The following is a 15,133-nucleotide window of genomic DNA, read 5'->3' on the forward strand; positions in this document are numbered from 1 at the left end:
AAACTTTTTGACTTCAGTTTTTGCTTCAGTAAAATTGGGTCTTTGTAACAGTTAAATGAGATAATACATGCAAAATTCCTAATACAGAGCTGGCTCATAATGAGCTCTTTGCAAATGGCCACTGTTTGAAAACAGGCACAAGTGGCATTGGAATTCAGGTTTCCTGCAAATTCCAGGTCCAGTGCATTGTCTTGCTGAGTTGGGGCAGGGATGAGAAGGGATACAGGTAGTGCTGTCAGGTACTTGTGCAGAGCAATAGCCCAGCAGGAGTGTGGCAGATGGGAGCTCTTGGTCTTCTGTGGTAGGAATTTTATTCTGTTCAGGTATGTAGGAGTTCACCTCCTTTTCCCTTCTTGCTGCTGCCTGTTCCCTTTTACCAGTGTCTCACCAGCACTGGGGGCAGGGCCAGCTTGCCCAGAACTTGAAGCTCCTGGGAAAAGGGGTCCTGACCTTAGGCACTGCAGGAAATAAGCATGGCGTGTATGCCGTTGGCCTTCAGAGGGTTTTGTTATTGCTGATTTGTTTTAAGAAAAGGGAAAACTAACATTTACTGAGTGCCTGGTACATCCCTGGCACAGTCCTATGTATTCAACATGCCATCTCATTTAATGTTCACAACAGCCCCATGAAGAGGAGGTATCATTATCCCACCTTGTAGACCAGGAAAGGAGAACCTTAGATGGCATGACTTGTCTAAGGTAACATAAGCAGGAAATTGCAGAGCTGAGATTTACACACAGGTCCATTTGGCTCTCAAACCCATGTATCCAGCTGTCCTCAGAGTTCTTAGAGGAATGCACACAGTGTGTGTATCCAGAGTGCCCAGCCTTTCTGTCCTTATAGAAACTGTATCAAACCTGTACCTTCTGGAGGGAGAGGACTGGTGTGAAATTTAGAATTTATTAACACCATTAACTTTAAAAATTGAACAGTATCTGGCTTCCATCCCTCACTTCAAATTGAATCACATAATGGGGATGAAAACATTGATTAGGGAGAAACTGTTAGAGGTAAAATTGTTTACCATGTAAATGTGCTACCATGTTCCATTATACATGACTTAGCATTTCAACATTTCAGAATCTGTTACATTTAATTAGGCACAGTACATAAAGTATGCATCACAAGTAAACATGGGGAAACACAATGGCAAATTTTTCTAAGATTTGTGCTTCATAAATTTTCAGTTTGTTAATTTCAATAATGATGTTTTAGTGTCAGCTGCTTCTTTCCAAACAAGTGCAGATCCTCTCCCTGACGCAGTTTATTCAGGGAAGCAATGTCAAGGATGAACTACAAAGTTCTGCACTTCTGCCTCTTAGAGGCTGCCTTTAAGTAATAATTTTTCTCTTTTATTTAATACTGTTATTAACGTGATCAATAAATGTAGTGACAGAATTTGAAACGTAAGATACAATTAAAGCTAATTAATAAATTGGCTTTCAGTGACTGTGGAGACATTATAGATGGTTTAACTTTTTATGTTGAACATGGAATTTTTCTTAAATGCAAAGCCGCTTGGGAAATTTCAGTGGCTTGAGATTTACAAAGTGTTTGATTTTAATTATTTTAAGCATTCTCAAACCTGTCAACCATGCCCTTCAGATAGAGTACAGTAATAGGATTGGTCACTCATATAGCTCTGGGTCCCAGCACAAGACCTGGCACTTAAACTCATAAAGATTGATAAGTGACTTTCCAGTGCTTTTTCTGTTTTTTTTTTTTTTTTAAATTTATTCATTAAAAAATATATTTTTCGAATTTGAAAAATCCTAATACTTGCTCATCTGAAAACAATGTGGATGATACCTGAAAACACAAGAAACACAAAACCAGAAATTACTTCTAAACCCCACTGTACATGATAGTCACGTTAGTACTTTTTTCCTGTGCTTGTGTATATACCTACATCTATGTATGTCAGTGTTTGAGTATTTTTACTAAAATAATAAAACAAAGGCTCATGGTGTATAAAAAGAAAAAAATGCCCTTTCTTCCTTTTTTATAGTATGTAATGAATATTTTCCCCTTGATTTGTCAATAAATATTTCCCCTCAACATGATCTTTTAATACATGATCATATTCCATTATACAAATGTGCTATAAATTTAATCTCTCTCTCTCTCTCTCTTTCTCTCTCTCTGTCTTTCTATTGATAAGTAGGACTAAGGGTCCAGGCATAGTGGGGCAGTAGGACTGAGGGGCCAGCACTTTGGGAGGTAGGTGGATCACTTGAGCTCAGGAGTTCAAGACTACCCTGGGCAATATAGCAAAACCCGGTTTCTACAAAACATATAAAAATTGGCTGGCTGTAATGATGGCTCACTGCAGCCTCAACCAGCTACTCAGGAGGCTGAGGTAGGAGGATCTCTTGAGCCTGGGAGGTTGAGGCTGCAGTGAGCCATTATTATGCCACTGCACTTCAGCCTGGGCAACAGAGTGAGACCCTGCCTCAAAAAAAAAGATAGGGCTGTAGTGGATATCTTTGTACATTTATCTGTAAGTATTTTCTCAAGATAAGTTTTAGTAATCTGGGCAAAGGGTGTGTTAATATTTGCTGGCTTACACTCCAGAAAGGTTATGCTAAGTAAAAAGTAAACTGTATCTACCCCCCTTAAGTTTATTTCTTTAATCTGAACTTAAAAGATCCTATAATTGACAGATTTGTTGTCTGTGTAGCTACAAAAGGTCATTGTGACATGGAAGTGGTTAGCCGAATGAGCCCTGTTTTGAGCCCAGAAAAAGTCTTTAGGCACACCCAGTATGAGGGGTTCCCATGCTGTACTCACATAGAGAAGTTAAAATGTAACCAGAGTTAGCCTGATCACTTAAGGCAGCTCTCTGCAAACTTGGGGGTGGGACGCATACTCCACAGAATAGCTGAAGGTTTTCCAAAGAGGACTCAGGTATGCATGGTTTCAAGGTTTTCACTGGCCAGCTTTCCTTATATATATGTGTACTGCTTCCTAAAACCCACCTGCCCCAGAAAGTGGCTCTGATGGAAGCATTGTGTTGGTTTTCTTTTCCCTTCCTGCCCTTTCCTACCTGCCGTTTTCTTACTTTATGAAAGAAAGGGATACTTCCACCTGGTTCATTGCCCTGAAGTATGAGACCCTCCTGGGTGCCCAACAAGAGACGTTATGAAATACTGGTGGTAACCAAACCTCCTTTAATTGGCACTGTACCGTCACCCCACTCCCAAGTACGAAATGCATGCACGATGAAACCTGCATTTGATGGTCAAAATAAGTATATTTTTATTTATCAAAATAAGTATTTGTACTGCTTTGGTTAGTTTTAGACTAACTATAATGATAGTTTAGTCCAGAAGGAAATATTAAACATGTAGAGCCTTATAATTACAGGAAATAAAAACAATTTCAAATTTTCAATTTCCATATATTCCTTTTGTAGAGCATAAAAGTATATTGCATTAGGATAATATGGGAGAGAAATGAACTAGAAATAAACTTTCAAGAACAAAAAGAACATAAAATTTTAGACTTGAAGAGCAGGTTTGTTTTGTTTTTTTGTTTTGAGACAGACACAGTCTCCGTCTGTTGACAGGCTGGAGTGCAGTGGCGCGATCTTGGCTCACTGCAGTCTCTGCCTCCTGGGTTCAAGCGATTCCCCTGCCCCAGCCTCCTGAGTAGCTGGGACTACAGGCGTGCACCACCATGCCTGGCTAATTTTTTGATTTTTAGTAGAGACAGGGTTTCATCATATTGGCCAGGATGGTCTCGATCTCCTGACCTCATGATCTGCCCGCCTTGGCCTCCCAAAGTGCTGGGATTACAGGGGTGAGCCACTACACCTGCCCTATGTATTTTTTAAATGGATAATGGGTATCAAATTGCTGTGCTATTTATATTTGGTTGGATACATTTTAAAGAATAGCGTTACAGTTTTATTTTAAGATGTCAACATTTATGATATACTGGAATAACACTGTTTACAACTATGTAGACTTATGAAAAATTGTAGATGCCAACTTAGAAAATGTGCAAGGAAGGAAAAATGTGTGAGAAGGTCCATGATTTTTCAAAATTAATTTAGGGGGAATTTTGCGCAGCAAAAATGTGCAGACCACTGACCCTGGACAGGCACATGGATGGGAGGTCAGCCTCACTGGAACCCTTTCTGAACTCCACTGCTACAGATCTCAGGCTCCGTTTCAGCTCTGTCCCCTGCACTCAGCAGTAACACCTGGGGAGAATCTGCGAGCCCCTCTTCAGGCTTTCCCTTGCCCAGAGCTTCTCCCCGTTCCTTTTCCTCAGCCAGAACCTGCCAGCCCTTCAGGTGCTTTGCTTCTGCTCCTCCCCAGGTACCAATGCCTTCCCCATCTCACTGCCCGCTCCTTCCCCGACAGAAAAGTTCTCTCAGATGCTACCTCTTGTAGAAACACTTCTTGACTTTTCCTCTCCTTTTTCTGTAGAATGGGTTTCTCTTCCCTCTGTCACTGTAAAAATGGGATTTAGAGGTTAAGAAGGGAAAAGGAAGTTAAGTTACGTAAGAGAACAAAAGTTTCTGGGATCTCGGAGTGGTCCAGGGAGAGGGAGGCAGGCTTGCATTTTTGGCTTGTTTGTGGCCACACGAGCCATTGGAGTTTTCTGCTTCTGAATTGTGGAGTTTCAATAAAAGTACTCTGGAATTGAACTGGATTGAAACGGAGGTCCCATTCAGGTTTGACCTTGCCTCACAAGCCTCCTCTGATTTCTCAGACCTGCTGGGATGTCTCTTCCTCCAAATCCCTGTCTGCACTATACAGTTCAACATGAGATCATCACCACCCTGCAAGTTTTGCTAATTATTTTGAGTGGATAGCATTGCTTTTATAACCAGATTGTAAAGTCCAGGCAGGAGGGGCCATGTGCTTATTTTTTCATCTCCCCACAGCACCTGGTACAGTATTGACCATAGCAGATGCTTGGTAAGCATTTCGCAGTTGGTTATTTAAAAAAGAAAAAGCTGATGGGAAGTCCTGGGGCTGAATTCTAGATCCATCCCACTTTGCATCCCACTTTGGGCAACTTGTCTGTGTGCTGGATCTCTCGTTTCTTCCTTGATAAAACATGAGTGATAGTAATAGCTAATAGTTACCAGGTAAATAGTATGTGCCAAAGCCATTAACGCACCCAACAATTCTGTGAGGAAGATACTAAGATTTATATTGTTATTCTCATTTTATAGGAAAGGAAACACTAAAATAACTAAAACAATCTGTCCGAAGTCACTCAGCTTAGTAAATAGCAGAGTGTGAATTTGAAACTGGATTCTGAGTCGAAAGCACGTAACCATTATGTGATACTTCCCACATCTGACTCAACTCCCTCCAAATCAGAGGTTCTAAGTGAGATAATGAGTAAAAACTTTTTGAAGAAGGTTAAAAAAGCTATATAAAAGGTGAATCTAGGTATTGTATTATGTGGAAAGCATTTTTACTTTTAAAAGCAATTGGCAACCTATAGCTGAATTGCGTGGAGGGAGAAATACATGGTTGTAGTATATGGGAGAGACCAGAGCCCTTTTTGGCTGCTCCTTAGCCTTGCAGAAAAGTTCCAGAAAATCAGCGGCCTGCATAATGTGCACTACTCGTTCCCGTAATTACCAGAGGCTCAGTCTGGGGGCTGATAACAATGAACATCAGTAGAAGTGGGAGAGTACTTGTGCTTTTATTCTCATTTTTAATTGATCTTAAAATTCTTCCATGGCCCTTTGCCTTGGGCACAATCCAGAGTCATGAATCCTTGATATGCGGCTCAACAGAGAGGCACAAGACAGTGTAGTCCCTTTCCCTTCACCAATTTCCTGCCTGCGTTTCTATTCTGGGACCACTGTACAGACCATTCCAGTTCAGAGATGGAGCAAGCTCTGCTCGCCTTCATGCACCATGCATACAGCCTGGCCCCACTGGGAGCACTGTACAGGAGGGGCCACATGACCTGCAGCCTTGGAGGCTTCCTACTGGGCGAGCTTAGGGCTTCTTTTGCAACTAATTATATCCATCTGTTTTTAAAAGGTGAAAAAAAATCCTGAATTTAGGTGTCGATTGATACATTAATTACCCCATCTCAGTTGCAGCAGTGTGGCCTTAATAGCTGATTGCTGCAATACCCAAATCTGTAATATCAGAATGTGACGTGCATATTTTAATTTGAGAAATAGTTTAACATTTTTAGATATTCATTTAGATGTGGTTATGCAGGTTAAACATAACGTATGATCACTGCTTCTTTCATTGCTTCCAATTAAACCTTGCTTGTTAGTTTAACCTCTAGGTAATCCCATCAAACAATTGATGTCAAGGAAACAGTGCCCACAGTAGCTTCGGATGAGTGGCCATTAATTTTAATTGCCTTGATATTAAAGATTAAGAAGTATTGGGACTAGCAGAATAAAAACGATCTGATGTCAAGCAAATCCACTTGCTAAAGCTTCCCCAGGCTGCTGGTGATATTAAAATTTTACTGTGAGAATTAAATAAACCTTTATTAGTGATGACTGTTGTTTGATTGGTCCAGAGGTATGCATAAACAGAGGATTCTTACATATCTAGAGATGAGACCTTCGATGGTACAGAGATTCCTCAATTATGAAACTGTTAATAAAGCTGTAATCTGATTTTCCAGGCTAGGTTTCATTAATGTATTATAGCTTCTCTGATTGTCAAGGTAATATTAACTACAAAGTACTGAATCCAACAGAGAATTGTTTGGAAGAAGAGAATTCTAAGATGGGCCTTTGCTGCTAAATTCAGAGTTGGGGAATTTTCATTAATTATGCTTAAGAAATGCCAGATTCCCTCTCAACCAACACTGTCCTCCTTTGCACTATAGATATGTTCAATATTTAACTCTTTCTGAGGCCTGACAGTCTTAGTCAGAAAAGCTAGAGTGATAATTATGTATTAAAGGAGCGTTTTGCAAGCCAGCTCTAGGTCTGTCTCCTGAGCTGAGAGCATGCGTTGGGAAACATGAGGTAAGGTCAAAGAGAACATGCTTTAACAAGCATAATCAGAACCCATACCTTTGTAGTCTTTTTCCAATCTTGATTTAGAACTTTTAGAATCACATAATTCCGGTATGGATTCTAATGGTCACTGAGGCTGATTTGTCCTGGTGCAGAAATTCCTCCCGAGTATCTGTCTCCATCCTGCTCAAGGCCTGGGCACCACACCTGCATCGTCTCTGACTTGTCCCTCTCCACTGACCTCCAGAGCTAGTCAATGGCCAGATTCTGTCTGTTCCTCCTCCATAATATGTACCCTCTCCACTCCTACTGCTCTGCCTGGCTCAGGCCCTCATGGCTTCCTCGCTTATATACTCTCCTAACTCCCTCCTATTGCCACATCCTATGCAGTTATAATGCACACCTGCTGTGAGCCTATGGGGCGCAGGAAGGGAGAGCCAAGAAGGCTAATAATAGGATGAAGAGGTCCCTTGGGGCTGAGCTTGAAGGCCTAATGTTGTGACAGTCTAGATGTTGGAAGTAGCACCAATGTGTGGAAAGGAAAGGGAACCAGATTGTAGTTCAGAATAAAAAGAACTATATACCCATTAGGACTATCCACCAATGGAGGCAGGGATTTTGTGAGGTAGTGAGTACCACATCTCTGGAGATGGAGAGATCAGGACCACAAAGAAAATACGGAGGAGGTGGCACAGGCTTAGAGGACACCCGACTTCCTCTTAGACCTATTGAGTTGGAGGTTGTGGCAGAACAATATATAGGGAAATCTCTTTAAAAATGAGAACTCACTAAATTCATAGATGATATGGATAAGAGATGGAAATCTGGGAGTCATCCACACAGAGAGGATAATTGAAATTTTGAATATGGATAAGGTTGCTCTAGGTGCAAGAGAGAAGAGGGTCAAGAGCTGAGTCCTGGAGAAAACTTGTCTCTCTCTTTCTCTCTCTCGTATCAGGGAAGAGCAGATGTTGGAAGAGAAGGAGAATAATGTCACATACACCATGTAAGAGCCTGCTCTAGGCAAGAGGGGTGTTCATTACAAGTATCAGACACTGCTGAGAGGTCAAACTAGTCAGAGAGACAAGGCCATTGGATTTGGGACTGGTGTCATGCTAGTATAACTACTCCCCTCTACCACCTAGCCCTTGAAATTGTTCACATTAAAATGAGAAAATGTATGCAAGGTGCTCTGCATAATGGTCGTTCACCAAATGATAGTTATTAGAGCCACTCTATGTGATATGAAGAAAAGAAGGAATACATACAGTCTTCTAGGGGGAAAAAAAGATGGTGAAACAGAAACAGCTAGGAAGTGCTGATCTGTAGCACATTTACTTCCTGATGGGCTTGGCTTGTTTCTGTCTGATGAACCTGCACTCATGGTTGCTGCATGGGTCCTCGGCAAGTATGCCTGCATGTGTGTATGTGCATATGTGTGCACCCCATGACCCCCAGGGTGGACAGCATATGGTCAGCAGCAAGGCCAATGTTGTCTTCCTCACGTGGCTCCCTTGCCAGGGCTCTCTGCTCCTTCCAGAAGGATGAGTGCCATAGGTTGAAGAATGAGAATTCTATTTCCAAAGCAATTAAAGACTTGGCAGAAATGGTCAAAAGGGGTGCCCACAGTGTAAATTGGGTTGGAAGGCTTCAAACTACATACTACTCCTTATGTCTCTTCAGGGCCCCTATGAATAGCTGTTAGGAATAATACCTTCAGGGGCCGGGCGCGGTGGCTCACTCCTGTAATCCCAACACTTTGGGAGGCCGAGGCGGGTAGATCATGAGGTCAGGAGATTGAGACCATCCTGGCTAACGTGGTGAAACCCCATCTCTACTAAAAATACACAAAATTAGCTGGGCTTGGTGGTGGGCGCCTGTAGTCCCTGCTACTTGGGAGACTGAGGCAGGAGAATGGCATGAACCCGGGAGGCGGAGCTTGCAGTGAGCCGAGATGGTGCCACTGCACTCCAGCCTGGGCGACAGAGCGAGACTCCATCTCAAAAAAAAAAAAAAAAAAAAAAAAAAGAAGAAGAATACCTTCAGGGTAGAACAATGATCCCACCCAGCCTGATATCACAGCAATATGCCCCTTTGACAGAATTATTAAGAAATTATTGAAGAGTATTTTTAAACTGTTACTTTAATAAAAGAGAGGTTAGATCCTTTTATATAGCAAGTGGGTATACTTTCTTATAAATTGCTGTGTGGCTTTTAGCTTCTTTATATAGCTCAATTACAGGTTCCTGAACACATTGTAACTGTGAGCCATGATTCTGGGGCTGAGTTCTGCTCTCCTTGAAATGTGATGAAATCTGCCTATTGCCAAGATCCCTTTGTAGAAATCTCTTCCATTTGCACCAGCTGACATCATAAGAAGTTTGCAAAAGAAATAAATATCTTCTACCTGATGACATTAGAGTTGCTCCTCTGTGTTTGCATTTGACCTGATTGGAATTACTTGAGTTTTCAAGTTGTGACCTTCCCACATGTTAACTGGCAGAGCTTGAGCAGCCATCTTGGCAGACATGCAGTGTTTGCTAAGGCAGAAGACAAAGGGTTTTTTCATCCATTATTAATTGATGTTACTCTTTTCAGCAGACCAAACATGATTCTACTATACAGCTGCCAAAATTATTCTAGACCCAAAAAAGAAGAATAAGTTGTTCATGTTCAAGTATTTCTTATTAGTTACCTAACTTAGCAAATATTTCCTTCAGTTTTTCAGCCTGATTTTGGGGGCCTGACTATTTATATACTAATCGGTATATAGCAGTTGGATGTCTTTTATGAGCAGTGCTCCCTGCCATTTTGATATTAGTGTGGCCAACTCTAAGAAAGCGGTGTTATTCCAAAAGAATGTGAGAGTTTTGCCAAAAGAGAAAATAACCCCTAAAACCATAATGCATGATCCATAGGATGCGAGGTTGCAGGCTAGGAATTGTGTGGTATTGCGTTGGTGTCCGACAGGTATTATTGGGTTTTGATTATTTCTTCCTCTCTTCCCCTTCACCTCCATGTCCCTGTAATTTGTAGGTATCCAATTGGTTTGGCAACAAACGAATCAGGTACAAGAAGAATATCGGCAAGTTTCAGGAAGAAGCCAACCTCTATGCTGCAAAGACGGCCGTGACAGCTGCACACGCAGTAGCAGCAGCTGTGCAGAACAACCAGACCAATTCACCCACCACACCAAATTCCGGTGCGTACTGGGGGCTTGCTCCCCAGCTGGCCCAGGCAGCCTTATGCCACAATGCCCTGTCCCACAGGCCAGGAAACAAGAGCCATACTGAGGACAGAGTGGACTTAAAAAGGAAGATTTATATTCAAATGTAGGCTTGTTCTTGAGATGGGTGAATGAGTGGAAGGCCAGAGCCTGTAAACCCACTCTTCACAGTGAATGCCACTCACTAGTAGATGATGGAACTTTTACACTTAGTAGTGGCTTTCAGTTCAGCAATTAGGCAGAGTGCTCTCGCTCATGACTATTTTAGCTATCTCTTTCCAGTTATCACTTTAGGGTCAGTAGTGGTCTGTGGAGAGTGAAATAGCAGAAGTGGGAAATGCAGCAGTTGCTGTGCATGAGGAAGCTGGAATGCTGGAGGGAAGTGCAGCGGTGCTTTCTGCCCAGCGCCTCTGTCCTTTCTCTGCCTTTCGGCAACATTGTCTGAGCAGGACTGACGGCATGCTCAGCAGGTGGCTAGCTGTGAGGGTTACAGTGCTTAATACACGCATGCAAGATTCTTGGATCCTTGTCTGGTACATTTTGGCTGCATTTTATGTGACATTTGTGAGGGGGTTAGAAATACTTTAAAGTTTCGGGGAACTTGAATAACAATGAAAGATGTGCAGCTAGTCCAAACAGATGGACTTGAGTAGCAATTCCAGGGACTTTTCTGAGAAGGTCTCTTAAATATATCTTTAGAAGTTCAGAAAATAGGGGATTTTTGTTTGTTTTGTCTTGTCTCCTCGCCCCCCAGTTCTTTTTAATGGCACATAAAAACAGGTGGAAGGAGAGGGAGGTATATGCATAGCTACGAAAGAGTTCCTGGAAAAGTCTCTTCTCTGGGTGGCTGTCCACCGTGACAGTTAGCCTTGTTGACAAGCTCGTGTCATGACTAAATCCTGCAGATCAGTGGAAACAAGGGGAAGGGTCCAGGCCAGCTGCTGGGTGTTTTGGTTTATTTTTTCTTTTTAATTTATTTTGATTTGTCTCTTCATTTTTGGTTTTGTTTTTTAAGTTTGGGCTTCCCCATTGATGGGACTTCTAGATGTAGAGTGACTCACAGGACCCAACTCTCTGGAGTTACTCTCCATCCTCTTAGATCTGGAAATGCTTTATGTTGTGCACAGCCTTTCCCTTCTGTACTTTTTCTCCTCTCCCTGCCTCTAGGTCTTTGAGGATTATGTGTGTAGCTCTCTGTTATTCAGCTACTTAACTCTTTCCTTTCCAGGTTCTTCTGGTTCTTTTAACCTCCCAAATTCTGGGGACATGTTCATGAACATGCAGAGTCTGAATGGGGATTCTTACCAAGGGTCCCAAGTCGGAGCCAATGTGCAATCACAGGTAGGAGAGATGCCCCAGAGGGGCCTTTCTAGCAGGGTAGGGTTTGGGCTCAAAACTCCTTCCTCTGACCCTCTGGAAGTGGTCTACACATCCATGCAGAACCTGTGCTGGGTGCTTCCAAACAGGACCCATCTGCCCCACCATTTAATTTAATGAGAAGTCAAGCGAACAGTGACTTGTGATGATTCAAACCTGATAAACTTTGTGAATGCATTCGGCTCTGGCTTGAGCTCATGGAGAGGGGTTGGGTGCATCTTACTTTTGTCACAAAATAGAACAGAAAAATTGAGTGTTCCAGTGTGTATATGGTTTAAGAACATGTTGCTGTTTCATTTCTTAAGTCAGAGTACAAAATCTGAGTTCTTAAATTATAACTCTATAATTTCTACTCTTTTCTTGTCCTCTTAATTGAGAACAGAACTTACTCATATAGTTTTTATACATTTAGATGTGTGTGTATGAGACACAGAGAAAGTGAGAGAGAGAGAGAGTTGAGATAATTCCATATACACAATTCTAAGTAGGTTTTCACCCACAGCCACATCCATTTGGTTGCTGTAGATGGAAAGTTGCATTGCCATGAAGATGTTATTGTTTGGCTGGCATGAAAAACAAAGATTTGTGAGTTTAAATATGCAAAGAATGGTTGAAATTCTGCCAGTCACATTTGATTGATAAATTTGTCTTTCATTGAAGATGTTAAACCCTTGTGGCACACATAATTCAAATTATTTCCTTTTGTAAGTGATGACGTTTTAATAGATTTGGGATGATGAATTTTGTTTTGTCTCACCTAGGTGGATACCCTCCGTCATGTTATCAATCAGACGGGAGGCTACAGTGATGGCCTTGGAGGAAATTCACTGTACAGTCCACATAATTTAAATGTGAGTACTCTGGCGAGCCAGCTGTAGGAGCACAGTGTCAGGTAAACAGTGACTAATAAAGAAATTAATAGCCATTTGACCTGGCTTCTCATCTTATTGGCAGGTAGGGAAGGCAGCATCTTCGCTGCACTTTTATTTTAAGAACCTAAATGCTTAATGCCACCTGGATACCCTTAGAAGTCGTCATAGATGCTCAGAAGTGGCTGGTGTCCTGTCATCAGCAGGGACTTAAGCATCAGCCCATTCAGATGCCATTTCCTACCATCAGTGCTGTGTTCCAGGGAGACAGTAGAAAACAGGTCATTTATCTTAGAATCAGGCAGCAGGAAAAATTCCGAAGCAGAACTCAGGTGAAGGTGGTAAGTCTGGAGACTCCCAGGCAGACCAACAAACCAAGCTAAACAAATAATTCTGTTGTTAAAAGCATCTTGCTGTATTGTCAATGTGGGATGCAAAACATATTTGACAACTTTAATTATGGAGGAAATGATGTTAACTTCTGTAACTACTTCACTACAACTTTACCTTTCCCTCCACTGACATGGATGGAAAATGGCAAGACACACAGCTCTGGAAAAGGGGAAGGAGGCAGGGAGGCAGGTCATCGTGGCGGTGCTGTGGGGTGAGGTGGATGGAGTCTGGGCTTCTACACTTAGGAAGGAAAGGAACTGCCCAACTCACGGTAGTAGACTCAGGAAGAAAATGGGCAAAATTATCCCTTTTTAGGGCCTTGGCTTGCTATGAGAGTAAATATTAATGATTTAAAAAGTGATTGAGGATGTTCAATTGTAAAGGGAAAAAAGGACCATTAAATACTCAAATCTTTTACATTTGAAATGTCAAATCTTTCTTTTTGGGCTTATAAATAACTCATAATAACCCACAACAAACCATATAAAAAGCCTTTTAGTTGCATTTCTCCTTTTTCATTTAAGTGTTTTGAAATGCTTCAGAGAATGTGCGATATCCTTATCAACATGATAAAATATGAAACTGTGATTGCCTGCAGCATTTTACAGACATGAATTCCATCTTCACTGATGAGGCTTGATAAGGCGCTGTTGTATAATACAGTGCATAATCTCAAACCACCAGAGTAAGGATTAATTTATTTTGAAAAAAAAGAATGCTTGCTGACAACCTCTCCTCCAGCTGCCACGCTGGGTAAAAATATTGTACATTTGTTGTTTATAAATTTGGATAAAAGAGGAATGATGTTTACTTCAGATGGAATATCTTTAGACTTGTATCTGTGTGAGAGTTTTTCTTTTCCTGAGTAGATTTTCATACCTGAGGGGAGAAGAGGATTTCTGAGAGTCCACCGAGCACACACGGGCATGTCATTAGCCAACCTGGCACAACAGAGGCTTTAAAACAATACCACCATAGCTTTTTTTTTTTTTTTTTAATATTGTTTCCTTTTGTTTTCCTTAACCTGAATTTGGTATGCCTAAAGCCTGGAAAATCCTCTTCCCTTAGGCTCTGGTCATCTCTGTGGGGTTGTTTGGTTTTTCCCTCCCTTTCCGTGGGTCATGGAGGTAGAAAAGGTGCTTTGCCTGCCGAACTCTGCAGTGAATCAGAAGACAGGGAGTTCTCCAGGAACTGTGGTCATGGGAGAAGAAACAATGGCTGCCACATGCTCATCTAGGAGCTCTATCCGGGCTGGGCAGGGAATCTAGACAGAGTTCTCAGCAGCCTGGCAGCCCAGGCCTGAACGAGGACATTTTGGATGGACTTGCAGAGGAAATTGCAGGTAGATGTAAGGGAGGCAGGAGGTACCTTATGATCCACCCTGACATTGGTGTGGGATTCCGGGTCTGGGGGCAGCATGCAGGCAGAGGGTGGTTGGTGCTGCAGGCACTGGGAGCCAGCTCACCCTCGCCTCCTCTCCAGAAGGCCTGCCCCGTCACTTCCACTCAGTGTTCCCCAACTCACGAGGCTGGCACCTCCCTCTTCTTGACTGACATAAAAATATGTAGCGACAAGCTGTCTGCCACAGCAGAAATCTGATCAGACATTGATTTCAGCAATTGCCACTATAGGCCAAGACATAAGGCAAATTTGTTTCTGAGTACAGTTATTGCTGCTGCGGGTCTGAGGCAGGAAGGGCCGGCAGCATGTGGAAGGCAGGAGCAACATCCCAAATAGCAGCCTCGGCCACAGATAATTGGAATACAGATTTTAACAGCGTGTGCTGCTCCGCGGCTCATGCATTTTCATTCTGGAAGATCCTATTTGGAGGGAAATTCTGGCCTTCACTTTCTAAGGGTTACAGTGGCTGGCTATCAGGCGTGTATGGAAAAAGGGTGGGCAACTGCTCTCTGTGGAAATGATGATTAAGCCGGGGTGAAGTTTAGACTTCATGGAGCCCAGGCTTTTGCTGAGGCATTGCATTGAGCTTCTCCCCTGCTCCCTTCTTAAGAGATTCTTTTTGAGACACTGTAGTTTTACCAGCAGATCAAAGGCCAAGCTTGGTGCCAGCATGGGCCTCGCTGAAGCCCTTCTTCGGCATGTTGATTTATTGCCAAGTCTTTACTTGATGGGTTGGATTTGTTTTACATGCATTTAATCCCACTTTAACACATGCTGCCAACTCCTGCCACAGTGGGTTTAGAAAATACATTTTGCTAATGCATCTCTGCTCTCATGTTGTCATCTGGGTGTTTTAAATTGGGGAGTAGAATTAATATGTAGACGTGCACCCGTTGA

At 42.3% G+C, this 15,133-nt stretch overlaps 1 protein-coding gene across 2 annotated transcripts in view; it reads left to right on the plus strand.

The window, feature by feature from the left end:
- PBX3 (PBX homeobox 3) overlaps positions 1 to 15,133 on the plus strand; it is a 227,054-nt gene that overhangs the window by 210,351 nt on the left and 1,570 nt on the right. Inside the window, exons 6-8 of one of the 2 annotated variants that reach the window (XM_008006228.3) lie at positions 10,007 to 10,172; positions 11,425 to 11,537; positions 12,335 to 12,424. In XM_008006228.3, coding sequence (XP_008004419.1) covers positions 10,007 to 10,172; positions 11,425 to 11,537; positions 12,335 to 12,424 — 369 coding nt within the window. The remainder of the gene's footprint in view (positions 1 to 10,006; positions 10,173 to 11,424; positions 11,538 to 12,334; positions 12,425 to 15,133) is intronic. The other variant, XM_008006230.3, reaches the window with a different exon arrangement.

This window comes from Chlorocebus sabaeus, chromosome 12 (assembly GCF_047675955.1).
Source record: "Chlorocebus sabaeus isolate Y175 chromosome 12, mChlSab1.0.hap1, whole genome shotgun sequence".
NCBI classification, from domain to species: domain Eukaryota; kingdom Metazoa; phylum Chordata; class Mammalia; order Primates; family Cercopithecidae; genus Chlorocebus; species Chlorocebus sabaeus.